The sequence below is a fragment of the Lithobates pipiens genome, unplaced genomic scaffold (genome assembly GCF_037356315.1).
Source record: "Lithobates pipiens isolate NorthernLeopardFrog02 unplaced genomic scaffold, aLitPip1_a1.2 Scaffold_30, whole genome shotgun sequence".
NCBI classification, from domain to species: Eukaryota; Metazoa; Chordata; class Amphibia; order Anura; family Ranidae; genus Lithobates; species Lithobates pipiens.
The window spans coordinates 30140517-30166948 of NW_027507791.1; the positions used below are offsets into that span (position 1 = coordinate 30140517).

A 26432-nucleotide genomic window follows, 5' to 3' on the forward strand; every position below is an offset into this window, starting at 1 on the left:
GAGGAGTCTGTGATAGTTATGTACATGGGAGGAGCCTGTGATAGTTATGTACATGGGAGGAGCCTGTGATAGTTATGTACATGGGATTTTTTAGATTTTATATTTAACCACTTCAATACCGGGGGGCACTTAAACACCTTCCTGCCCAGACCAATTTTCAGCTTTCAGCGCTGTCGCACTTTGAATGACAATTGCGCGGTCATGCTACACTGTACCCAAATGAGATTTTTATAATTTTTTTCCCACAAATAGAGCTTTCTTTTGGTGGTATTTGATCACCTCTGGGATTTTTATTTTTTGCTAAACAAATAAAAAAATACCGAAAATTTTGAAAAAAAAAATGTTTTTTTTTGTTTCAGTTTCAAAACTTTGCAAATAAGTAAGTTTTCTCCTTCACTGATGGGCACTGATGGGGTTACACTGATGGGCAATGATAAGGCGGCACTGATGGGCACTGATGAGGTGGCACCAATGAAGTGGCACTGATGAGGTGGCATTGATGGACACCGATATGTGGCACTGATAGGCGGCACGGATGGGCGACACGGATGGGCACTGATAGGTGGCACGGATGGGCATGGGTAGGCGGCACAGGTGGGCATGGGTAGGCGGCACAGGTGGGCATGGGTAGGCGGCACAGGTGGGCATGGGTAGGCGGCACAGGTGGGCATGGATAGGCACTGATAGGCGGCATTGTATTATAATATATTATACTAATGGATGCCAATCAGTGCCAATCAATGCATGCCAATCAGTGATGCCCATTGTGGGCACTGATTGGCATCCATTATGGGCACTGATTGGCATCCATTGTGGCACTGATTGCAATCCCTGGTGGTCTAGGGTGGCATACCTTTGTCCTTGGCATCCCTGGTGGTCTAGTGGCGTCCCTGGTGGTCCGGTGTGGGCATCCTCGGGGGGCTGTGCTGATAATCGATCAGCACAGACCCCCCCTGTCAGAGGAGCAGCCGATCGGCTCTCCTCTACTCGCGTCTGACAGACGCGAGTGAGGAAAAGCCGACCACCGGCTTTTCCTATTTACACTGTGATCAGCCGTGATTGGACACGGCTGATCACGTGGTAAAGAGTCTCCGTCGGAGACTCTTTACCGAGATCGTAGTTGCCGGGTGTCAGACTGACACCCCGCAACAACGATCGCCGCGATGCGCGGCCCCGGGGGCACGCAGCGGCTCATAATCCTGATCACGTCATATGACGTCCGGTCAGGATTATGAAACCACTTTGCCGCCGTCTATTTGCTATAGGGCGGGCGGCAAGTGGTTAAGCAACGATTTCAAACAAACTTCTGTCAGGTTGTCATTCTGGGGGATTGTTTGTAGAATTTTGAAGAAAAATAATGAATTTAATCAATTTTGGAATAAGGCTGTAACATAACTAAATGTGTAAAAAGTGAAGCGCTGTGAATACTTTCCGGATGCACTGTATATAGCGCTGACATATACCGCAGTGCTGTACAGAGAACACTTACAGTATGGTGGGAAGTGAATCCAGGATGAATTGCTGCAAGGCCCGAGTACTGCCATCTATTCATGTATAACACTTGCCATTGTCTAAAATTAAAGCTTATTGCCGAAACGCGTAAGTCACTGTACGTTGTACACTCCACTAGATGTAATAAAGTGACTTGTTTTGGAACGATGAGTTGCCGGTTCTTCACCTTATACCTCCATTAGTGTTGGGAAGACACTCTGAGCAGGAGGACCATCAGTTCACCTCCGTGGGGAATCTGCCTGGGCGTTGCACTCTTCTTTTCATGGCCTATATAACACTCTCACCTACAGGAGGCGCAGAACTTCCAGGATCAGATGAACCAGATGTCTCAGGAAATGCAGAGGGTGGAGGAGACTCTGTACCAAAGGGACAGGGAGCTCTCTGCCCTGAAGGGGGCGCTGAAAGATGAGGTGTCCGGACATGATCGCGAGACAGAAAAAATACGAGAACAGTACAGCCGTGAGGTTCAGCAAACCAAAAGAGACTACGATGAGCTTCTCAGGGTAAGGCAGACGTTGATGATGTTCTTCAGAAAGTAGAATGAGACAGACAAGTGTTACTCCTAGAATCTGAGAGCCTAAATCTGATTTGGTGCTTAGGAAACAGACGGTCAACTGTTGGGACCACCAAAGGACCCTGCAGTGATAACAATGTAGTCATAGTGTATACACTAGTGCAGCGGTCGCCAACCAGTGGTCTGTGGATGAGAAGAACATTCTGGTGGCCCCAAAGGGGTGCGGTTCTCAGTGTGTGCTGACAGTCAGTACTGTAAGAACACAGTGATACCTAATGCCTCCTCTGTAGTTCCAGTTCCTGTGTGAACTCAGAGGGAGGCACCAGGAGTAGTGCAGAACGCCGGAGGTGTAGGAGGGGACTTCCAATGGCAGCGCTGATAGCAGGCTGTGGGAGGGAGCTCGAGCACATAGATGGATAAGGAGGTGAGATCCAATGATAAGTCGGGGGTGGGGGGGGGGGGCAGAGAGCCAAAACATTGTGTGTAAAAGGCAGCAGTGCAATCCGAGGAGGGGGCAGAGAGCGGGAGCATTGTGTGTGTATAAGGCAGTAGTGGGATGGGGGGGGGGGGGGGCAGAGAGTTGGAGCTTTGTGTCAATAAGGCAGCAGTGTGATCGTGGGGGGGGGGGGGGCAGCAGAGAGCCGGCGCATTGTGTGTATAATGTATAAGGCAGCAGTGTGATCCAGGGGGAGGGGGGCAGAGAGCCGACGCATTGTGTGCATAAGGTAGCAGTGTGATCCAGGAACAGGGGGCAGAGAGCCGACGCATTGTGTGTGTATAAGGCAGCAGTGTGATCCAGGAAGAGGGGGGCAGAAAGCCGATGCATTGTTTGTGTGTATAAGGCAGCAGTGTGATCCAGGAAGAGGGGTGCAAAGAGCCAACACATTGTGTGTGTGTATAAGGCAGCAGTGTGATCCAGGAAGAGGGGGGCAGAGAGCCGACGCATTGTGTGTATAAGGCAGCAGTGTGATCCAGGAAGGGGGGGGCAGAGAGCCGACGCATTGTGTGTGTGTGTATAAGGCAGCAGTGTGATCCAGGAAGAGGGGGGCAGAGAGCCGACACATTGTGTGTATAAGGCAGCAGTGTGATCCAGGAAGGGGGGGCAGAGAGCCGACGTATTGTGTGTATAAGGCAGCAGTGTGATCCAGGAAGAGGGGGGCAGAGAGCCGACGCATTGTGTGTGTGTGTATAAGGCAGCAGTGTGATCCAGGAAGATGGGGCAGTTAGCAATAGCATTGTGTGTGTATAAGGCAGCAGTGTGATCCAGGGGGAGAGGAGCATTGTGTGTGTGTGTGTGTGTGCGTATAAGGCCTGTAAAATTCATGTTGGCGGTCCCCAGGATTCAAAATTGTGAGTTTAGTGGTTGTGAGGTCTGAAAGGTTGGCAAGCACTGCTGTAATGTTATGGGGGGGGGGGGGGACGCATTTATCACTGAAAATATATTTAGAGGCGGAGTTTCTCTCTTTGGTTCCCTTAGATAAAGAAGAAGATGGAAGACGAGAAGGCAGAGTTTGAGCACACACGACAGATCATTGAACACAATCTGCAGGACGCACGGGATGAAAACGACGACCTTAGGAGACAGATCCTGGGGCTGGAGGCTCAGGTGAAGGAGTTGAAGACGTTCTGTGATGACCTGCAGAGGGCCGAGGGTCGTCTTAAGGAAAAAATTGGCAGAATGGAGGTGACTATAGATATATCTATAGATGTTGACCTGATCCACCGTCACTCTACAGAGTGATATACTGCGTGCCCACTCTGAGGGCGATTATTATGGTATCAATCATTGATGGACCACTCTTGTTCTATAGCTTCCCTAATTTTAAGATCAAGGTTTCTGGTGGCTAGACACAACATAGATCAATACACTATATGGCCCAAAGTTTATCGACGCCTGAACATCGCACCCCTATGATCTTGTTGGACATCCCATTCCAAAACTATGGCCATTCACCACTTCAACCCAATTCTGGCATTCTGGCTCCCTTGTGACCTCCTCCCATGCTCGCCTTCAGGACTTCCCCAGAGCCTCTCCCATCCTCTGGAACTCCCTTCACCCCGGTATATCCAGTCAGCCCCTACTCTGTCAACCTTTTAGGAGATCCCTTAAAAACTAATTTTATTCAGGGAAGCCTATCCCACACCCACTTAAGAACTGTACCTGAGCTACCCCCATCAAATCAGCCCCTACAGCCATTACCTTTTTGTACCACCACCCCCTCCCTTTTAGAATGTAAGCTTTACGAGCCGGGCCCCCCTGTATTGGACTATACTGTATTTGTGCTGTCCCCCCCTCTACATTTGAAAGCGATGCGTAAACCGTTGACCCTATATGAATCGTGTATAATGATAAAAACCTGACGCGTGGTGCGAAGACCGTTTACATATGTGGGCGCAACCTATGAATACGTTCACTTCTACGCAAAGGGACAGGGGTGCTCTAAAATTATTTATTTATTTTTACACTCCTTTTTTTTTTTATCACTTTTATTCCTATCAAAAGAAATGTAAATATCCCTTGTGATGAAAAAAAATATTGCATGACAGGTCCTCTTTATGGACCCCAGATCTCTCCTGATCTGGGGTCCATAAATTAGATAAAAAAATAAAAAATAAATGGATCTTTGCTTTCCAGGAAAAGAAATGGCAGTTTTTTAGATCTGCCAGAGCCAGAAGTGATGTCATGACGTCACTTCCGGCCCTCCAGGATCATAGAGATGGACCAATAGAGACCTTCCAGCCCTCCAGGATCATAGAGATGGACCAATAGAGACCTTCCAGCCCTCCAGGATCATAGAGATGGACCAATAGAGACCTTCCAGCCCTTCAGGTTCATAGAGATGGACCAGTAGAGACCATCTGGTCCACAGGCAGATCTTTGGTAAGCCGGCACCACCATTGGATTGGATCCCAGGCTCTCTGATTACACCAGTGAGGTGCTGGTGGATGGTGGAATCGAGGGGGTGGGACCCTTCCTGCTGCCTGTAAAAGCCATCCAGCGGCTAATCAGCTCCTAGGATGGCTTTTATATGACGAGGAATCGCTGGCTAAAAAAGAAAGCTACCGGGATGATGCCTATAGCTGCAAGCATCATCCCCATATCTCCAGTTCAATTTCAGGACGTCATATGACCTCCTACGGGGCGGGAAGTGGTTAATATGGAATTTGCTCGCCTTTGTGGCTATAACAGCCTCCACACTCTCGGAAAGGGCTTTCCACAGAATTTTGGAGGTTGTCCATGGGAATTTGTGCCCATTTCTAAGGTCAGGTATTGTGCTGGATAAAAAGACCTGGCTCGGGCCTCACAATGGGCACCAAAATAAAAACCTGGCTCACACATCAGGCCTCATGTTGGGGGGCCCCCCAAAAAAAACTGGAACAATTTAGTGTTCCAGTTCCACCAAAAAAAGGTGTTCAGTAGGGTTGAGATCAGAGCTCTGTGTAAGACGCTCAAGTTCCTCTGCAGCAAGCTGGTCAAACCATGTCTTTCTTGAAACTGGCTCTACTCTTTTGGGAATGTTTCCCACAATTTGTGCCCATTAGTGAGGGCAGGTACGGGTGTTGGATGAAAAGACCTGGCTTGTGTGCCACACACTGGGCACCAAAAAAGATCTGGCTCATCATCTGCGTTCCAACTCATCCCAAAGGTGTTCAGTGGGGTTGACGTCGGGGCTCTGTGAAGGACGCTCAAGTTCCTCCACACCACACTGGTCACACCATGTCTTAATGGAGTTGGCTTTGTATGCCCCGTGAACTCAGTCATTTGGAGGGATGGCCACATCTTCTTGGGACTTCTAGTGGCTGAACCCATTCTTCTTGGTCAATGACAAGTATTGCAGTCAGAATAAGACCAACAGCGGGCATCAAAAAAGACCTGGCTCACCATCAGCGTGCCAATTCATCCCAAAGGTGTTCAGTAGGGTTGAGGTCGGGGCTCTTTGCAGGACGCTCAAGTTCCTCCACACCACGTCTTAATGGAGTTGGCTTTGTATGCCCCATGAACTCAGTCATTTGGAGGGATGGCCACATCTTCTTGGACTTCTAGTGGCTGAACCCATTCTTCTTGGTCAATGACAAGTATTGCAGTCAGAATAAGACCAACAGCGGGCATCAAAAAAGACCTGGCTCACCATCAGCGTGCCAATTCATCCCAAAGGTGTTCAGTAGGGTTGAGGTCGGGGCTTTGTGAAGGACGCTCAAGTTCCTCCACACCACACTGGTCACACCATGTCTTAATGGAGTTGGCTTTGTATGCCCCGTGAACTCAGTCATTTGGAGGGATGGCCACATCTTCTTGGACTTCTAGTGGCTGAACCCATTCTTCTTGGTCAATGACAAGTATTGCAGTCAGAATAAGACCAACAGCCCTATGAACAGACAGAAGTGGAAGCTTCCATATCTATCCTGTTTATACAGAACAAGCAAGTGTATTTAGAAGACTTGTCAGGGAATAACAACATTTTTATCTTGGTTCTCAGACTGAGAAGAAGAGGATGGAGGAATCTCTGGGGCAAGCCACAGACCAAGAACATGAATTTGCCATGGCAAAACGGGAGATGGAGAACCGGCTGGACGAGGCTCAGAGGAGCCTGAAAAGGCTGACACTGGAGTACGATGAACTACAAGAGTGTTACCAGGAGGAGATGAGGCAGAAGGATCTACTGAAGAAGACAAAGAATGAGCTGGAGGAGCAGAAGAGGCTGCTTGACAAATCCATGGATAAACTGACCCGAGAGGTGAGGGCGAAGAATTCACAAGATATTTCGAGGCCCCCCAGGCCGGCGGGCCCTACTGTAATTGGTGGCCTTTGCAGGTCTATGGCCTAGACACAGTTTTACTTTTAAGGTTAATGGGTTTTCTGTGTTTCTTATCTCGTAGCTGGACAGCATGTCAAACGAGTCCCGTGGTTCCTTAGAGATGCTGCAGACACAGCTGGAGGAATACAAAGAGAAGTCTCGCAAGGAGGTCAACGAGTCTCAGAGAGAGGCCAAGGAGAGAGCAGGCGAGGCTGAGAGACTGCAACTCAATCTTAGCCGGATGCAAGAAGAGGTGGGTAGCCGAGATCAGAGGCATCTGTTTTATTAATCTTTTCATAACATCTAGGATAGAAGGTCAAAGGATCGTTATAATGTATCAAGTGTGGATATATATATATATACAAATTATAACAGTGTAAATTTGTTGTCCCCTCAAAATAACTCAACACACAGCCATTAATGTCTAAACCGCTGGCAACAAAAGTCAGTACACCCCTAAGTGAAAATGTCAAAATTGGGCCCAAAGTGTTAATATTTTTTGTGGTCGCCATTATTTCCCAGTACGGAGCTGGTGGATGTTGGAGACCTTCCCCTCCTCCACCTTCCGTTTGAGGATCCCCCACAGATGATCAATAGGGTTTAGGTCTGGAGACATGCTTGGCCAGTCCATCACCTTTATCCTCAGCTTCTTTAGCAAGGCAGTGGTGGTGTTGGAGGTGTGTTTGGGGTGGTTATCATGTTGGAATACTGCCCTGCGGTCCAGTCTCTGAAGGGAGGGGGGATCATGCTCTGCTTCAGTATGTCACAGTACATGTTGGCATTCATGGTCCCCTCAATGATCTGTAGCCCCCCAGTGCCGGCAGCACTCATGCAGCCCCAGACCATGACACCCCCACCACCATGCCTGACTGTAGACAAGACACACTTGTCTTTGTCCTCCTCACCTGGTTGCCCCCACACACGCTTGTCACCATCTGACACCAAATACCTTTATCTTGGTCTCATCAGACCACAGGACATGGTTCCAGTAATCCATCTCCTTAGTCTGCTTGTCTTCAGCAAACTGTTTGTGGTCTTTCTTGTGCATCATCTTTAGAAGAGGCTTCCTTCTGGGATGACAGCCATGCAGACCAATTGGATGCAGTGTGCGGCATATGGTCTGGGCACTGACAGGCTGACCTCCACCCCTACAACCTCTGCAGCAATGCTGGCAGCACTCATACGTCTATTTCCCAAAGACAACCTCTGGATATGACGCTGATCACGTGACCTCAACTTCTTTGGTGGACCATGGCGAGGCCTGTTCTGAGAGGAACCTGTCCTGTTATACTGCTGTATGGTCTTGACCACCGTGTTGCAGCTCAGTTTCAGGGTCTTGGCAATCTTCTTATAGCCTAGGCCATCTTTATGTAGAGCAACAAGATCTAACAAGTATCTCCAGATCCTCAGAGAGTTCTTTGCCACGAGGTGCCATGTTGTACTTCCAGTGACCAGTATGAGAGAGTGAGAGCGATAACCTCAAATTTAACACACCTGCTCCCCGTTCACACCTGAGACCTTGTAACACTAATGAGTCACATGACACCAGGGAGGGAAAATGGCTGATTGGGCTCAATTTGGACATTTTCACTTAGGGGGTGTACTGACTTTTGTTGCCGGCGGTTTAGATATTAATGGCTGTGTGTTGAGTTATTTTGAGGGGACAGGAAATTTACACTGTTATACAAGCTGTACACTCACTACTTTACATTGTAGACAAGTGTCATTTCTTCAGTGTTGTCACATGAGAAGAGAGAAGAAAATATTTTACAATATTATTTACAAAAGTGTGTGTGTGTGTGTGTGTGTGTGTGTGTGTGTGTGTATGTATATGTGTGTGTGTGTGTGTGTGTGTGTGTGTGTGTGTGTGTGTGTATATATGTATATGTGTATATATATATATATATATATATATATATATATATATATATATATATATATATATAATTACACACACACACACCCCAATCCCTAGGTTCCAGCCCCTACCCATCTTGACAGCATTGATAGACCCTCCAGCAGCCAGCAATATACCACTCCTCCCTCAACAGTAGATCCCTCCCATTATAGTATATTATTTACATATATATATATATATATATATATATATATATATATATATATATATATATATATATATATATATATATATATATATATATATAGAGAGAGAGAGAAATCATTTTTTGGCTTTTATATTTTTTGTTTTACCCTTTTGCAGCCACTAGGCGGAGAGCATGGTACTACAGAGTTTTATGTAGCTGGTTTACTGCTGTGTTGTGAATACATACCTTTTTATAGCAGGATCTCAAATTACACATACACAGCTGAATGACCCAGAGGAGGAACGTTCTCCCCTCCTTTCCTAGCAGAAATCGTGCCATATGCATCTTCAGTTGGGAGGAGGAGTCAGCAGGGCGGGTGCTGGTCTTTCTTATTGGACAGTACCGCATGCACCGCACACAATGATGCATGGCCATCTTCACCATAATCTGATGTAAATCTGGATGGTATCCAGCAATAAACTGGCTGTAGGTAGCTGTAGAATTATTGGTATCAGTTGGAGAAATTCTCCTGCCGGTCACCGGGTGGCGCTCTGACACCGTGTCTTTCCTTCATCCTCAGGTGCAGCGGCTGAAGCAAGCTCTGCAGGACAGTCAAGCGGAGAGGGAGAATGCAGTGCTGGACAAGGAGCTGGTCAGCCAAAGGCTGCAGAATCTGGAGCAAGACGTGGAGACCAAGAGACGTTCTCAGGACGACCGTTCCCGCCAGGTGAAAGTGCTGGAGGTGAGTCCTCTGTTCTGTCCAGTCTGCACTCTTTAACCCTTTTGCGCCCAGGGATTATTGAAACCGACATGTCCAGGCCAAATTTTAGAAGCACGAGCATGTGTCGGATAACTTGACACATGAATAATTTTCTTACCTGAATATATATATAAAATTGATGCAGAGGTCTGAATCACTTCTTGAATGAAAGCCCCTTTTTAGCATTAGATGCTTCTCCTCCTTCTCTTCCTCCTCCTCCTCCTTCTTCTTCTTCTTCCTTCCTCCTCCTTCTCTTCCTCTTCCTTCTCTTCCTCCTTCTTCTCTTCCTTCCTTCTCCTTGTTCTCCTTCTCTTCCTTATCATTCTCTTTCTTCTCCACTTCCTTCTCCTTCCCCTTGTTCTCCTCCTTCTTTCTCCTTCTCTTCCTTTTCATTATCTTCCTTCTCCTTCTTCTCCTCCTTCACTTCCTTCTCTTCATTTTCATTATCTTCCTTGTCCTCCTTCACTTCCTTCTCCTCCTTCTTCCCCTTGTTCTCCTACTTCTCCTCCTTCTATTCATTTTCATTCTCTTCCTTCTCCTTCTTCTCCACTTCCTTCTCCTCCCCCCTGTTCTCCTTGTTCTCCCCCTTCCCCTCCTTCTCCTTCTTTCTCCTCTTCCCTTTCATTATCTTCCTTCTTCTCCTCCTTGTTCTCATCCTTCTCCTTCTCTTCCTTTTCCTCCTCCTCCTTCTTTCTCCTTCTCTTCCTTTCCATTATCTTCCTTCTTCTCCTCCTTCACTTCCTTCTCATTCCCCTTGTTCTCCTCCTTCTCCTTCTCTTCCTTCTCCTTCTTTCTCCTTCTCTTCCTTTTCATTCTCCCCCTTCCTTCCTTTCTTCTCCTTCTCCTTCTCTTTTCATTCTCCTTCTCTTCTTTCTCCTCCTCCTTTCTCCTTCTCTTCCTTTTACATTATCTTCCTTCTTCTTTCTCCTTCCCCTTGTTCTCCTCCTTCCCCTCCTACTCTTCCCTCTCCTTCTTTTCCTTCTCATCCTCCTTCTTTCTCCTTCTCTTCCTTTTCATTCTCCTCCTCCTTCTCTTCCTTTTCATTCTCCTTCTTCTCCTTCTCTTCCTTTTCATTCTCCTCCTTCTTCTCCTCTTCCTTTTCATTCTCCTTCTCCTCCTTTTTTTCCTTCTTCTTCTTCTCCTCCTTTTCTCCCTTCTTCTCCTTTTCTTTCTTCTTCTCCTCCTTTTCTTTCTTCTTCTCCTCCTTCTCTTCCTTCTTCTTCTCCTCCTTCTCTTCCTGGTCCTTCTTCTCTTCCTTCTCTTGCTTCTCCTCCTGGTTCTTCTCCTTCTCTTCCTTCTTCCTTCTCTTCCTTCTCCTTCTTCTTCTCTTCCTTCTCCTTCTCTTCCTTCTTCTTCCTTCTCTTCCTTCTCCTTCTTCTCTTCCTTCTCCTTCTCTCCCTTCTCTTCCTCCTTCTTCTCTTCCTTCTCCTTCTCTCCCTTCTCTTCCTCCTTCTCTTCCTCCTTCTCTTCCTTCTTCTCTTCCTTCTCCTACTTCTCCTTTTCTTTCTCTTCCCTCTCCTTCTTCTTAAAAACAAATAAAAATAAATGTTTGGGGGTTCTAAGTAATTTTCTAGCAAAAAAAAAAATTATCAGCCATTTTATTCCCTAAGGCCTTTGCCTAATTAGTTTTTTTTTTTATATATATATAATGTTTGGGAGTTTTCAGTAATTTTCTACCAAAAAAGAAATGCAGATTTTTACTTGTAAACAACAAGTGTCGGAACAGTAATTAGAAAACCTTTATTAGGAGTAAAATGTCGGGAGTGTAACATTCAGGAAAGGGCCGGAAGCTCCTTGCTGACACTCTTCGCTTCCGGGCACTTGATTGGATAATAAGGCGGGGTTCTGTTTCTCCAGGACAAAATGAAGCGTCTGGAGGCGGAGCTGGATGAAGAGAAGAGTACGGTGGAGCTGATGACGGATCGGATAAACCGCAGCCGAGACCAGGTAACCCCCCAAATCTTACATGGACCCCCCGATGAGAATACCCTTGCTGTGTGAATTTCTCAGAATGGAGCAGAGACATGTTTTCTGTCCAGGGATAATTCTGTATACAACGCGTGGCGTTGTGGCCCGGGGGCTGTTTGCCTAACCTTATCAGACCCTTGGAACACTATTCCTCCCACTGACACCAATGATGGGGCACTATTCCTCCCACTGGCACCAATGATGGGCCACTATTCCTCCCACTGATACCAAAGATGGGGCACTATACCTCCCACTGACACCAGTGATGGGGCAGTATTCCCCCCCACTGACACCAGTGATGGGGCACTATTCCCCCCACTGACACCAGTGATGGGGCACTATTCCCCCCACTGACACCAGTGATGGGGCACTATTCCCCCCACTGACACCAGTGATGGGGCACTATTCTTCCCACTGATACCAAAGATGGGGCACTATACCTCCCACTGACACCAATGATGGGGCACTATTCCTCCCACTGATACCAATGATGGGGCACTATTCCTCCCACTGACACCAATGATGGGGCACTATTCCTCCCACTGACACCAGTGATGGGGCAGTATTCCCCCCCACTGACACCAGTGATGGGGCACTATTCCCCCCACTGACACCAGTGATGGGGCACTATTTCTCCACTGATATTAAATATGGGAGATTAATCTTTTCACTGGTACCATTCTCTGCCACCACGAGCCACAGTCCAGCAACCCCCCCCCCCCACAAAGGTCTAAGGGGCAGTAAAGTGGCCCTTCCTTTAGAAAGTTTGGATACCCCCCGCTGTAGGGGAAAGCCGTGTCGCAGTTTTTCTTACTTTTAATGTTTCCTCCTTTCTACAGATGGATCAGCTGAGGGCGGAGCTAATGCAGGAGCGAACCAGTCGGCAGGACTTGGAGTGTGACAAAGTGTCCCTGGAAAGACAGGTGGGGGCCCCTGCCGAGCGTTTCTCGGTGTCCGTAATCTGAACAGAGAAAGTGTTGGCGCCTATCACGCGTTGCCGTTCATTTTTTATTTTATTTTTTTATGCCTGAAGGCTAAAAATTGCACCCGTTTTCATTTCTTTCTAGTATGCCGTAAGTCGGTGCGTTGGATGGAAGTGTTTTGCATGCTCGTTGGGTGCTATTATAAAAGGAATGCCAATGATGCACCCCGTGGCATAGAACGCCATGCGTCGCGGTAATGTGGCCAAATGCAGCCATAAAGCAGACCTAAAGTAGTAGGAAACCTGCTGTTAGGGGTACCCCCCCATAGAGGTCACCTGGTCTTTGCCGATTATCTTTGGAAGGCTGACCCAAGGAGACTGATGCTAATTGGCTGCCTCAAGTTCTTCTGGCAGAGGCGGTGTGGTCAGTGTTCTTGGCAAAAATACCACATTACAAGAAAGTTTAGGCTTTTTTTTTTTTTAGAACCTTTTTATCAACTTTGTTATATCATGAATGCTGAGTAATAAAGTTTGTGGTGGTTTTTCTTGATCCTGGGGATTTTCCGCTCCAGTTGTGTTTTTCTCTATATGAAGCAGTGCCGCGCTCGACCTGCAGGTGGTGCAGAATTCTCAATGGTTCCTCTGATTTGCCATGACGGCGCCATCACCATAGAGACATCTTGGTGCTGCCAGTATTTTTAGTTTAATCTTCTTTTTTTTTTTTTTAATAGAGCCAAACGAAGCCGTTTTTACCATTTGAGTTTTTTCTTTTTATGTAATGAAAAATAAATAAATATTGATTATTAGTTCTGCTGCTAAAAACGTGTACAGGGAGGGGGGGAAAAGTATTTGATCCCCCGTTGATTTTGTACGTTTGCCCCACGGACAAAGAAATGGTCGGTCTATAATTTTAATGGTCGGTTTGTTATAACAGTGAGAGGCAGAATAACAACAAAAATATCCAGAAAAACGCGTTTCAAAAAAAAAAAGTTATAAATTTGCATTTTAATGAGTGAAATAAGTATTTGATCCCTTCACAAAAACATGACTTAGTAGTTGGTGGAGAAACCCTCGTTGGCGATCACAGAGGTCAGACGTTTCTTGTAGTTGGCCTCCAGGTTCGCAGACACATCTCAGGGGGGATTTTGTCCTCTTTGCAGATCCTCTCCAAGTCATGAAGGTTTCCAGGGTTGAGGTTTGGTAACTCGAACCTTCAGCTCCCTCCACATATTTTCTATGGGATTAAAGTCTGGAGACTGGCTAGGCCACTCCAGGACCCTTTAATGTGCTTCTTCTCCTTTATTGCCTTGGTGGTATGTTTTTTGGGTCATTGTCGTGCTGGAAGACGCATCCACAACCCGTTTTGCAATGACCTGGCTGAGGGAAGGAGGTTCTCGCCCAAGATTTGATGGCACATTGTCCCGTCTATCGTCCCTTTGATGCGGTGAGGTTGTCCTGTCCTCTTAGCAGAAAAACACCCCCAAAGCATAATGTTTCCACCTCCATGTATGACGGTGGGGGATGGTGTTCTTGGGGTCATAGGACCTCCATGTATGACGGTGGGTGATGGTGTTCTTGGGGGTCATAGGACCTCCATGTATGATGGTGGGTGATGGTGTTCTTGGGGTCGTAGGTCCTCCATGTATGACGGTGGGGGGGATGGTGTTCTTGGGGTCGTAGGTCCTCCATGTATGACGGCGGGGGGGATGGTGTTCTTGGGGTCATAGGTCCTCCATGTATGATGGTGGAGGATGGTGTTCTTGGGATCATAGGACCTCCATGTATGATGGCGGGGGATGGTGTTCTTGGAGTCATAGGACCTCCATGTATGATGGTGGGTGATGGTGTTCTTGGGGTCGTAGGTCCTCCATGTATGATGGTGGGCGATGGTGTTCTTGGGGTCGTAGGTCCTCCATGTATGACGGTGGGGGGATGGTGTTCTTGGGGTCATAGGTCCTCCATGTATGATGGCGGGGGATGGTGTTCTTGGAGTCATAGGACCTCCATGTATGATGGTGGGTGATGGTGTTCTTGGGGTCGTAGGTCCTCCATGTATGACGGTGGGGGGATGGTGTTCTTGGGGTCATAGGTCCTCCATGTATGATGGTGGAGGATGGTGTTCTTGGAGTCATAGGACCTCCATGTATGACGGTGGGGGATGGTGTTCTTGGGGTCATAGGTCCTCCATGTATGATGGTGGGGATGGTGTTCTTGGAGTCATAGGACCTCCATGTATGACGGTGGGGGATGGTGTTCTTGGGGTCATAGGACCTCCATGTATGATGGCGGGGATGGTGTTCTGGGAGTCATAGGACCTCCATGTATGACGGTGGGGGATGGGGTTCTTGGGGCCATAGGCAGCATTCCTCCTCCTCCTCCAAACACAGCGAGTTGAGTTGGTCTCCTCTGACCACAACACTTTCATCCAGTTCTCCTCTGAATCATTCAGATGTTCATTAGCAAACTTCACACCCGCCTGTACATGTGATTTCTTCACCAGGGGGACCTTGCGGAGGCTGCAGGATTTCAGCCCTTCACGGTTCTTGGTGACTATGGTCCCAGCTGAGATCATTGACAAAGATTCTCTCATGTAGTTCCGGGCCAGTTCCTCAACATTCTCATGATCATTGAAACTCCACGAGGTGAGATCTTGCATGGAGTCCCAGACCGAGGGAGGTGGACAATTATTTTGCGTTTCTTCCATTTGCGAATAATCGCACCAACAGTTGTCTCCTCACCAAGCTGCTTGGCGATGGTCTTGTGTAGACCATTCCAGCCTTGTGTAGGTCTCCAATCTTCTCCCCGACATCCTTGGGCAGCCCTTTGGTCTTGGCCGTGGTGGAGAGATTGGAATGTGATTGATTTCTTCTGTGGACACGTGTCTTTTATACAGGTAACAAGCTGAGATTAGCTCAGCTCATTACCTTTTATAAAAGACACCTGGGAGCCAGAAAGCTTGCTGATAGGGGATCAAATACTTTATTTTACTCATTTAAAAATACAAATCAAGTTTTAGCTTTTGTGAAATGCGTTTTTCTGGACATTTTTGTTGTTATTCTGTCTCTCATTGTTGAAATCACAAATGATAGACTGATCATTTCTTTGTCAGTCGGCAACCGTACAAAATCCGCAATTGGTCAAATACTTTTTTCCCCTCACTGCTTAAAAGTCCATCCAAAAAAGTTAATGGGCCCTAAAGTATCTCTGTGCCGCTACAAAATATTCTTCAAATATGTTCTCCGTGCATCCACTAGTGCTCCACTGCAAACCCCGTTCTGTGCCCCCACCAAGGTATGCACTCACCCGTTAGTATGGACCCCCTTAGTGTACACCAAGGAAGGTCAATCTGGCTTCTATGTGTTGAATAGTCCAATGGATCAGTATCCCTAACGTGGCTCAGGAAGAGGAAAAGACCATAAAGAGTATTAGCATAATACTGTTTTTTTTTTTTTCTGTTTTTTTTTAAGTCAAAATACATAAAATAATGTCCACTCACAAAGCAGGTGCCCTTGTCCTGGCACATGGAACCATCTGCCGATGTCTCAAGATGGCTGCCCCTGCTCCGCAGTTCCCTAGAGCCAGCATGAGCTCCACTGTGTGGAAATGACGTGTTGCATGGCAAAGTCCTGCCCCTACGCGTTTCGTCGTCAGGAGGTGGTGTTGAGTCTACATCAGGGGTCTTCAAACTATGGCCCTCCAGATGTTCAGGAACTACAATCCCCATCATGCCTAGTCATGTCTGTGAATGTCAGAGTCTTACAATGCCTCATGGGATGTGTAGTTCCACAACAGCTGGAGCGCCGTAGTTTGAGGATCCTTGGTCTACATGTTCCTGCCAGGACTTTTACCGAGAGCTGTATTCGTTCTCATATCACCAGATCTATTTCTCTACTCTTCTAACCAAGCAATGTATTCATTATTTATAATTTTATATGTACATTTCTTTTTTTTTTATTTCCTTTTGAAGAACAAAGACTTGAAGAGTCGCCTGGCCAGCATGGAGGGGCAGCAAAAGCCCAGCGCCAACTTGTCCCAGCTGGAGGCTAAGTTGCAGGAGGTTCAGGAGAGACTGCAGAGCGAGGAGAGGTACGAGAGGCCGGAGATCATAGCCCTTAATGTGTAAACGCAGAGAGAGCAAGGCAACAGGTTCCCTTTTATGGTGGCCCCCTTCACCATTCCAATTGGCCATCAGGAATGAGGAAAGCCCTAGTCAAGTGCTGGAACTACCATAGGGCTGAGAATTCTTTCCCCACCCTTTTTGATGTCTAAACACCCAATTGCCAAGCAGCAGCGCTGTCACATGATGCAGAGGGGAGTAAGCCCTATGCTCCCCTTATCCAGCAGTACCAGGTATTGTTGTTTTTGCTCCTGGTGGCTGCTAGATGAAGCCCGAGATTGTAGGGGAGGAAAGTATAAGCTCCGCGTGGGACCACCATTAACGTGACCTTGTTGGTGGCACAGACAAAGCACAGGTTCACTTTTAACAAATGGCGGGGTCACCTTTACACCAGTTGGGCTTTTAGGCTGAAGTTCATGTTTATGAAGTAATCCACACCCAGAGGGAGGCTCCTGCCAATCTACTGATGTCACCCCGGTGTTGTGAAACTCCATGATGAGATCTATCTATGAGATGAGAACAATGCTTGTTGTTGGTGGGGCGGCTCCAGTGTAAACCTACAGTATTGCTATTTATAATACACCCCAGAATATTGATGAATATAGGTCATCGGATATGGAATGTTTGCTTTTTATGATCTTCATGCCTTGTCCTCCCAGGGAGAAGAGCACCTTACTGTCCTCCAACCGCAAGCTGGAGAGGAAGCTGAAGGAATTGAACATCCAAGTGGAAGACGAGAGACTCCAAGTCAATGACCAGAAGGATCAGGTGAAGGCACGATAATATTGTGGTCAAGGGTGCAACAATTCTACCGCATAGAAGCTGAAGTTATTCTGCTTCACTTGGAGTCCTGTCATTGCTGCGGGTCTTGTGTGTAAACCGAGGTGTTGGCTTCTGCCTGGTGCTTCTCACACAGGAATTTTGTTAGTGTTGGCATCTAAACTACAGTTTCAGTAATGTTTATGTTGAGAAGATATACCACGAACCCTTGGTTCCTGATCCATTAGAGCAATGGTCTCCAAGCGGTGGCCTGTGGGCCAGATGTGGCCCTTTGCTTGCCTTTAGCCAGCCCTTGAGGTATTATTCCCGCAGTGGGGGATAGTTCTTCCCACTGACAGTGGGGGGCGCTATGCCCCCCCACTTCCACCAAAGATGATGTGATGCACTATCCCCCCCCCCCAAGTGACACCAATGATGGGGCACTATCCCCCCCAGTGACACCGATGGGGCGCTATCCCCCTACTGACACCAATGATGGTGCACTATTCCTCCCACTGACACCATTGATGGGGCATTCTGCCTCCGACTAACACCAATGATGGGGCATTGTTTGCTCCCACTGACACCAGGACATTTTCTACTCCCCCTGGCCACAGTTTAGCCCCCTTAAATTTTTGAAGGAGAACAAACTGGCCCTTTTTAGAAAGTTTTGAGACCCTTGCACGAGTATCACCTTGTATTAATGCACCTCTTGTGGTTTTTTTTTTTCCCTCCTGGCTGCAGCTCAACTTGCGGGTGAAGGCTCTGAAGAGGCAGCTGGATGAGGCAGAGGAGGAGATCGAGCGCCTGGAAGGGATGCGAAAGAAGGCCGTGCGAGATTTGGAGGAACAACACGAGATGAATGAACAGCTACAGGCTCGACTCAAATCACTGGAGAAAGAGGCGAGGTAAGAGAGGGTCACCAACCAATACCGCAACCAGCAAGCAAAGTTCTGATATCACAAATATTGATACATTGGTCTCCTTCCACATTTCTCTCTACATCTCCCCTCCTTTCCTTTCATGTTACCCTCTGTGCCCCCCCTTCCATGTTACCCTCTGTGCCCCCCCTTCCATGTTACCCTCTGTGCCCCCCCTTCCATGTTACCCTCTGTGCCCCCCCTTCCATGTTACCCTCTGTGCCCCCCCTTCCATGTTACCCTCTGTGCCCCCCCTTCCATGTTACCCTCTGTGCCCCCCCTTCCATGTTAATCTCTATGCCCCCTCTTCCATGTTAATCTCTATGCCCCTTCTCTCTTTTCATTCCATGTTTCTCGCTATATCTCCCTCTCATTTCTTGGCACATTTCTCTCTACTCTCCCCCCCCCCCCCCCCAGCCCCCTCCATGTTTCTTTTTTCGTACCCACTTCTCCCCCCCCCCCCCACCTCCCTTTAGAAGGTCACACTTAGAGGTTCCCCACTGAGGGAGAACACTTAAGATTTGGCATTTGGACAGCTCAGTATGCCAAATTCCGTTTCACTGTTTTGAAACTTCCTGACTTCTTCTATATCAGGGTCAGCAACCCATGGGCCACACCCGGCCGCCCGCAGCTGCTAAATGTGCGGCCTGACGGTGTACCTGATGAATTCATGTGCACCCGGACCGTGGAAATTTTAAGTAGGTGCAGGGAGCTGAATGAGAACACGGGAGGGACACACAGCAGCGCTGATAAGACAGCTGGAGCTTCTGGAGTTAACTTTCCAGGTGATTGGTTGATAGGTGGTTCGGAAGCTCCCGTTGTCTTATCAGCACTGCTGTGTGTCTCTCCCGTGTTCTCATTCAGCTCCCTCTCTGCATGGGGCAAGGTAGGAAAGGGCAGAGCTGGGGCTGTGTAATATGAGGGGGCTGTGTGATGTGCAAGGGGGGGGGCTGTGTGATGTGCAAGGGGGGGGGGCTGTGTGATGTGCAAGGGGGGGGGGGGCTGTGTGATGTGCAAGGGGGGGGCTGTGTGATGTGCAAGGGGGGGGCTGTGTGATGTGCAAGGGGGGGGGCTGTGTGATGTGCAAGGGGGGGGGCTGTGTGATGTGCAAGGGGGGGGGGGGCTGTGTGATGTGCAAGGGGGGGGGGGCTGTGTGATGTGCAAGGGGGGGGGGCTGTGTGATGTGCAAGGGGGGGGGGCTGTGTGATGTGCAAGGGGGGGGGGCTGTGTGATGTGCAAGGGGGGGGGGCTGTGTGATGTGCAAGGGGGGGGGGGGCTGTGTGATGTGCAAGGGGGGGGGGGCTGTGTGATGTGCAGGGGGGATGTGTAATATGCAGGAGGGTTCTGTAATGTAAAGGGGTCCAGAGGCACAAGGGCTGTGTAATGTAAAGAGGTCCAGAGGCGCAGGGGCTGTGTAATGTAAAGGGGTCCAGAGGCGCAGGGGCTGTGTAATGTAAAGGGGTCCAGAGGCGCAGGGGCTGTGTAATGTAAAGGGGTCCAGAGGCACAGGGGCTGTGTAATGTAAAGGGGTCCAGAGGCTGTGTAATGTAAAGGGGTCCAAGGGTACCGCAGCTGTGTAATGTAAAGGGGCCCCAATTTTATTATCTTAATTTATTTAGCAGGTGAATGTGGCCCTCCATGCATTCACATACATTTAATCCAGCCCTTAAGTAGAAAAGTGTAGCTGACCCCCTGCTCTACATTGTAGAGTCGAAAAATATTCCAGAACTTCTTGATATTTCTGTGCCCTCCATGTCATCTGAGAATTACTTTGACATGAAATATATTCCATAATAATATTTCTTCCACATATCTTCTAATCCTACAATCCACGCTCTTCTTCACAGACGAAAGCCGGTCCGTCCCACCGCTGACGATGACTTGAGTTCTGATGGTGAATTTGATGGCAAGTACGACCCGAGTTCTATCACCTCACTGCTGGCGGAGAGTAATCTGCAGACCAGCTCCTGCTGAACGACCGGCCACCAACGCAACCCTAAGGCTTTATCATGTGACATGACTGTTATGGGCGCAGCGGGGGGCCCGGCTTACTGCTACGCTTCGACCAGACCCAACCAAACTGTGCATCCTGCTTCCTTCATCTTCCATCTTCCCAGCTGTCCACTGAGGAGCTTCCATCCTGAATGTACATATTTTGCACTGTTGGGTGTCGGCGACATAAAGACCATTGTATGGCTCTGCCTAGCACCTTCCTCCCGAGAATTCATAATCGCTGGCATCTGCTGCACCGTTGGGAGCACAAGAGGTGAATGTAGCCCGCTGTGCCTTTCCGTGCGTTTTTTTTGTCTCCCATTTGAAGGTCGGCCATCCCGCTGATGTAACCAGCCCTCTGCCCGACCCTTGCTGCGCTCCCGCTCTGTGTGGCCTTGTGATATAAAAGACCGTACATGGTGCTAGACCCACCTCTCCAGCTAGACCCACCCAGTGCCTCAACAACGCTTGTATTACCTCCGCCTGCCAGTAGAGACCGCCTGAGCCTCAAACTTTCATTGACTGCCTGCGTCCTTGTCCTTGCAAACCCTCCTCATCATGGGCGGAGATGCCCAGGGTGTGGCCCACCAACTTTTTTCCCCATGTTGCATGTTTTGTACCTTTGTTTATTACCGGGCTATATGGCTGTAAGCTCTGTTATGGGGGGGGGGGAATGGCATGCAAAGAGGACTCGTCTGTAAAAGTTGTATTAAGGGAGAGCTTTGTTATTTTATTTTTTATCACGTTTTGTAAGACTTTTTTGCGGTAAAGCCATAACTAAGAACTGCCATCAGATTTCCTCTTCTAATATGAAAACAACCCACAAATAAGGGTGGAAATGAAGGTAGGTTCGCACAAAGTTACCTCTTCATCATCCATTAATGGACACAGGACTTGCGATACAGTTGGGTTAGACTGCCACCTACAGGAACACTAAAACGCTGGCAAAAAGTCATAGGCCAGCCCCTAGTATAACCCCTCCCTTACCCAGCATGCCTTAGTTTTGTTTTTGCTAGTCCCCTTGGACGCCTGTCCACCAGCTCTGCTGAGAAAAAGGCAAAAAATAGAATTGCCCATGGGACTTTTTTCGACATAAAACCACATACAAAAATTCAAATCTTATATAGTACCTAATACTGATTTACATAATAGCCATATCTCCAAATGGCTTGTACATACATTTTGTCAATCATAAAGCTCGTATGTGACAGAGAAATATATTGCATTACGTTAACGCGTTTCGTAAAACCAATTCACTTCTTCAGGAGTCAATGCAACTGACAGGGTGTCTATGAATTAAATACAACACAGATATACCAAATATAAAAAAAACAAATGGGCCATTTGAGTATATGGTTATTATGTAAATCGGCATTGGGTGCGAAATAAGGTTTTCGTTTTTATATGTGTATAAATTGCTTACAGTGTTGTAGTACCTCCAATAAGTCCCATGGCTATATTTTATTTCTTCTTTTGAAGTTAGAAGGGATGGAGGTCCCCTTGTTGAAATATTTTGTTGGGTTTTTGATGATTGCTGGTTGTTTAGCTCAGTTTCAGTGTTCCTTCGAATGTTAGTCTCTCAACTTTGGTGGTGACCCTTCATCTTGGTCTGGAGAGTCGGGTTGATTCTATGTTGGCTCCTTTGGTTGGGCTTCCCCTTTCTAGTTGGAGGTTCACCTCACCCTTCAGTTTCAGGCATTCGTCCTTCAAGTGGCTCGTGGGCTGCCGGCAGTCCTCCTTGTGAGACCTGTAGTGTTTTGTTTTGGTAACCACACCATGTTGTCGGTCCCATTTTCCTTGTTGGAATTTTTTTGCCCCACCTGTGTTTTTGGTCCTTGCTGGGTGTTCCATGTAGTCTCTCACTTTGGTGCTAACCTGTCATTTTGTTCTGGACCATCAGGTTGACCACCTGTTGGCTTCTTTGGTTGGCTCTCTCTTTCTATTTGGAGATTCACCTCATTCTTCCTTCAGGTTCAGGTGTTGGTCCTTCAAGTGGCTGGTGGGCTGCAGGCAGTCCTTAGTCCTCCTTGTGAGACCTGTAGTGTTTGTTTTTGTTGTTTTTTGCTGTTCGGTCACCACACCGTGTTATCTGTCCCATTTTCCGTGTTAGAATTTTCTTGCTCCACCTGTGTTTTTGGTCATTGCTGGTTGTTCCGCTCAGGTTCGGTGTTCCTTCCACGTGGATTCTCTCACTTTGATGGTGACCCATCATCCTGGTCTGGATCCTCAGTTTGATCCTACGTTGGGCTTCCCTTTTCTAGTTGGGGGTTCACCTCATTCTTCTTTCAGATTGATCCTGTGTTGGCTCCTTTTGGTGTGGCTCTCCTTTTCTAGTTGGAGGTTCATCTCATAATTCAGATTCAGGCGTTTGGTCCTTCAGATGCCTCTTGGGCTGCAGGCAGTCCTTAGTCCCCCTTTTGAGGCCTGTAGTGTTTTTTGCTGTGTTGGCCATCCCTCAGTTGGACCCTCAAAGACATAACTTAAAAGGGGTTTGTTCTTGCCTAATTCCTTGGAGTTCCTTGAAGGTCACAGGTCCCTTTGTTTACCAGAAAACCGAGGCATGCTGGATAAAGGAGGGTTTATGGCCAATCCTTCCTGGAGGCAGCAGTATAACCTTGGCAGGCTACGCCTACGTTCCATCCTTGAAGGGACGGTTGTTAAAACACGATGGCTGAAAAGTGCATAGAACTGCAAAAATTGCACATTTTAAAAGGAACCCATTGTTAAAACTAACTTAATCCACCAACACAACCCCAAAATGAAGACCATGACTGGTACTTTTATTCGGTTAAAAAGCTGAAGAGCTCCTAAGGGGCGAATTCATACTTGATGTGACGCATCTAAAAAGGTACCTAGGAGCCCTAAAACCCGCACGTACGCTTCTGTGGTCATCAGCATTGCGATGACTCGGAGCCCTGGTACCATATCCCGGCCCTCCAATGTCCCACAATGCACTACTAGATTAGGGGCCAATGCTGAGCCTACCTGCGATGTTGGAGGACAGGAAATGTGCGTTGGGAATCATGGGCCCCCCGAGGTGTACAGAAGAAAAGAACCTTTTAAAGGTACAACATTCAACCTGCAGTTCAGTGCATGTTAATCATGTAACTGGTCCTCTTTAAGCCGCTTCCTCTCTACAACTTTTACAGAGCAACTTTCTTATGTATATTTGATCGATCGTATAAATCTATTGTGGGGGGGATATATATATATATATATATGCCTATATGAAACACATTCTATATAAATATATTCTATAAACTTGCAGATGTCAGGACCTCAGTGACATCGCACTGGGGTGGGAGGAGTCCTGCCGCCTCGCACCTCCCTCAGGAATTACGCTGAAGTCCCGATCGGAATTTGTATGCCAGTCGGGCGTTTGAAGAAGCTAATTTTTGTTTCATCTGCAGAATGAGAATTCTTTGTATATCGGGAGATGTGATTTTTTTTGTATCTGATCTGCGAGTGCTTTTCTTTGTGCGCTGCGCACAGATACGTTAATAAAAATCGACTTGAATTTGTACATAATTGGTTGGCTTTCTTTTTTGTTATGGTGCCAAAATCTTCTCATCATATAGTCTTACTCCTTAGGTTCACTACTAATATACAGCACAGGGATGGTGAGAACCCCTCCATAATGGGCACAGCGGGTGTAAAGACCCGGGAACTCGGCACAGGGATGGTGGGAACCCCTCATAATGGGCACAGCGGGTGTACAGACCCAGGAACTCAGCACAGGGATGGTGGGAACCCCTCATAATGGGCACAGCGGGCGTACAGACCCGGGAACTCGGCACAGGGATGGTGGGAACCCCTCATAATGGGCACAGCGGGTGTACAGACCCGAGAACTCAGCACAGGTATGGTGGGAACCCCTCATAATGGGCACAGCGGGTGTACAGACCCAGGAACTCAGCACAGGGATGGTGGGAACCCCTCATAATGGGCACAGCGGGCGTACAGACCCGGGAACTCAGCACAGGGATGGTGGGAACCCCTCATAATGGGCACAGCGAGTGTACAGACCCGGGAACTCAGCACAGGTATGGTGGGAACCCCTCATAATGGGCACGGCAGGTGTACAGACCCAGGAACTCGGCACAGGGATGGTGGGAACTCCTCAAAACGGGCACAGCGAGTGTACAGACCCAGGAACTCAGCACAGGTATGGTGGGAACCCCTCATAATGGGCACAGCGGGTGTACAGACCCAGGAACTTGGCACAGGGATGGTGGGAACCCCTCATAATGGGCACGGCAGGTGTACAGACCCGGGAACTCAGCACAGGGATTGTGGGAACCCCTCATAATCGGCACAGCAGGCCTCAAAACATGAAAATATGACTTTTAGGTGGAGAAGCCCTTTAAAGGACTGTAATCCTGTTTGGCTAATGATTTTGACGTCCAGTTCTCACGGCAGCCGGATCAACAGCCATAAATCTCTTTTGAGAAGACAGACACTTTCGTCACTGTTGTCACGGCACCTTACTCGCAATCACCTGGGCGTGAAGCTCGCACCCCCCCTCTCTCCAGAGTTCTGCAGAAGTTTCTTGAAGCTGCAGGCTGTTTCACAGAATTACAGAGACACTTCAAGACAAAGGAATGAAGATTTACATTTTGCTCCCGGGGCACTTTGCACTAAAATTTGATGTTCTCACTCCGAACTAACACAGTTCTGGTCGGTTTGAGGAGGACCTGTCTGAAATATCAGCCAGTGAAGGGTCCTGTTAACACGACATTGTAGAAAATTGTGTTCTTCCAACCTTGTGGTAACTGTTTGAAGACCTTATTCTGTTCCAACATGACTGTCCCCTGTGTACAAAGCCAATTCCATAAAGACCTGAAAGACCAGTTTAGTGTGGAGGAACTCCAGTGTCCTGACCTCAACCCTACTGAATACCTTTTGGGATGGATTGGAATGAAGATGGTGAGCTAGATATTTTTTCGTGCCCAATGTGCGGGCACATAAGCCAGGTCTTCTCATCCAACCTCAATAGCTGCTCTCGCTAATGGGCACAAATTGTGAGAAACTTTCCCAGTTTTATGTGGAGGAACTCGGAGCAAAGAGTCCTGATCGCAACCCTACTGAAGAACGTTGGGGTGAAGTGGAAAAAAACTATTGTGAGCCAGGTCTTCTCATCCAACATCATTAGTTGACAACACAAATGCCCTATATAAGCCTTCCCAGAGGAGCGGAGGATGTTATAATCACAAAGGGGGTATATTAATGGTCAGGACTATGGGGGTGGGGAGGAAGACAGGAAAGTAGAACGCCAGAGTCATGTCCATGTCTTTGGAATGTGGTGTCCAACAAACTCCTATAGATGTGATGGTCAGGTGTCCACAAATATTGGCCATGAAGTGTAGGAGTGCACAGTACTATACACATATCAACAAAGCTATGTGGTCACTGTGGTTATCAAAGCCATTGACCACTGTGTCAGGGATAACACGTCGTCCTGTGTACAAAGCCAGCTTCATAAAGACGTGGTTTGACCAATTTGTTGAGGCAATTGAAGCCTCCTGCACAGAGACCTGACCTCAACCCTAAAAAAAAAATACCTTCAGGATGAATCTGAACATCGATTGTAAGCTCAGTATTCGTTTTGGTGCCCAACGACGCGTGAGCCGGATCTTTCCAGTTCCCACAGACACTACAAAATCTTGTGGAAAACTTTCCCAGGAGGATGGAGTCTGCTAAAGCCACAAAGGGGGCATATTAATGGGCAAGATCATGGAGGGGGTGGGGGTACGGAACTCCATATTCATGTCCATGGTTTTAGAATGTGAATTCCAACAAACTCGTGTAGGTGTGATGGTCAGGCGTCCACAAATCTTGGCCATGAAGTGTAGGAGTGCACAGTACTTTAAACATATCAACGAAGCTATGTGGTCATCAAAGGCATTAGAAAAGCCATTGAACACCACATCAGGCCTAACACGTCCTCCTGTGTACGAAGCCAGCTCCATAAAGATATCGTTTGGCCAGTTTGTTGTGAAGGAGCTTGAGCTCGTCCTGCACAGAGCTTTGACCTCAATCCTACTGAACACCTCTGTGATGACCTGGAATGAAGGTTGTGAGCCAGATCATTTTTTTATCGGTGGCCTACATGAGGCCCGATGTGGGA

At 47.8% G+C, this 26432-nt stretch overlaps 1 protein-coding gene across 7 annotated transcripts in view; it reads left to right on the top strand.

Moving 5' to 3' along the window:
• CGN (cingulin) overlaps positions 1-23833 on the top strand; it is a 94413-nt gene extending 70580 nt beyond the window's left edge. For 6 of the 7 annotated variants that reach the window (XM_077463885.1, XM_077463883.1, XM_077463888.1 and 3 more), the window contains 12 exons: positions 1803-2015; positions 3504-3710; positions 6505-6762; positions 6905-7075; positions 9448-9609; positions 11485-11574; positions 12435-12518; positions 16485-16603; positions 17294-17402; positions 18138-18301; positions 20161-20219; positions 23574-23833. In XM_077463885.1, coding sequence (XP_077320011.1) covers positions 1803-2015; positions 3504-3710; positions 6505-6762; positions 6905-7075; positions 9448-9609; positions 11485-11574; positions 12435-12518; positions 16485-16603; positions 17294-17402; positions 18138-18301; positions 20161-20219; positions 23574-23650 — 1713 coding nt within the window. In that variant the 3' untranslated portion in view covers positions 23651-23833. Of the gene's footprint in view, positions 1-1802; positions 2016-3503; positions 3711-6504; positions 6763-6904; positions 7076-9447; positions 9610-11484; positions 11575-12434; positions 12519-16484; positions 16604-17293; positions 17403-18137; positions 18302-20160 lie in introns of all 7 variants that reach the window. The other variant, XM_077463889.1, reaches the window with a different exon arrangement.
• The last annotated feature ends 2599 nt before the right edge of the window (positions 23834-26432 follow it).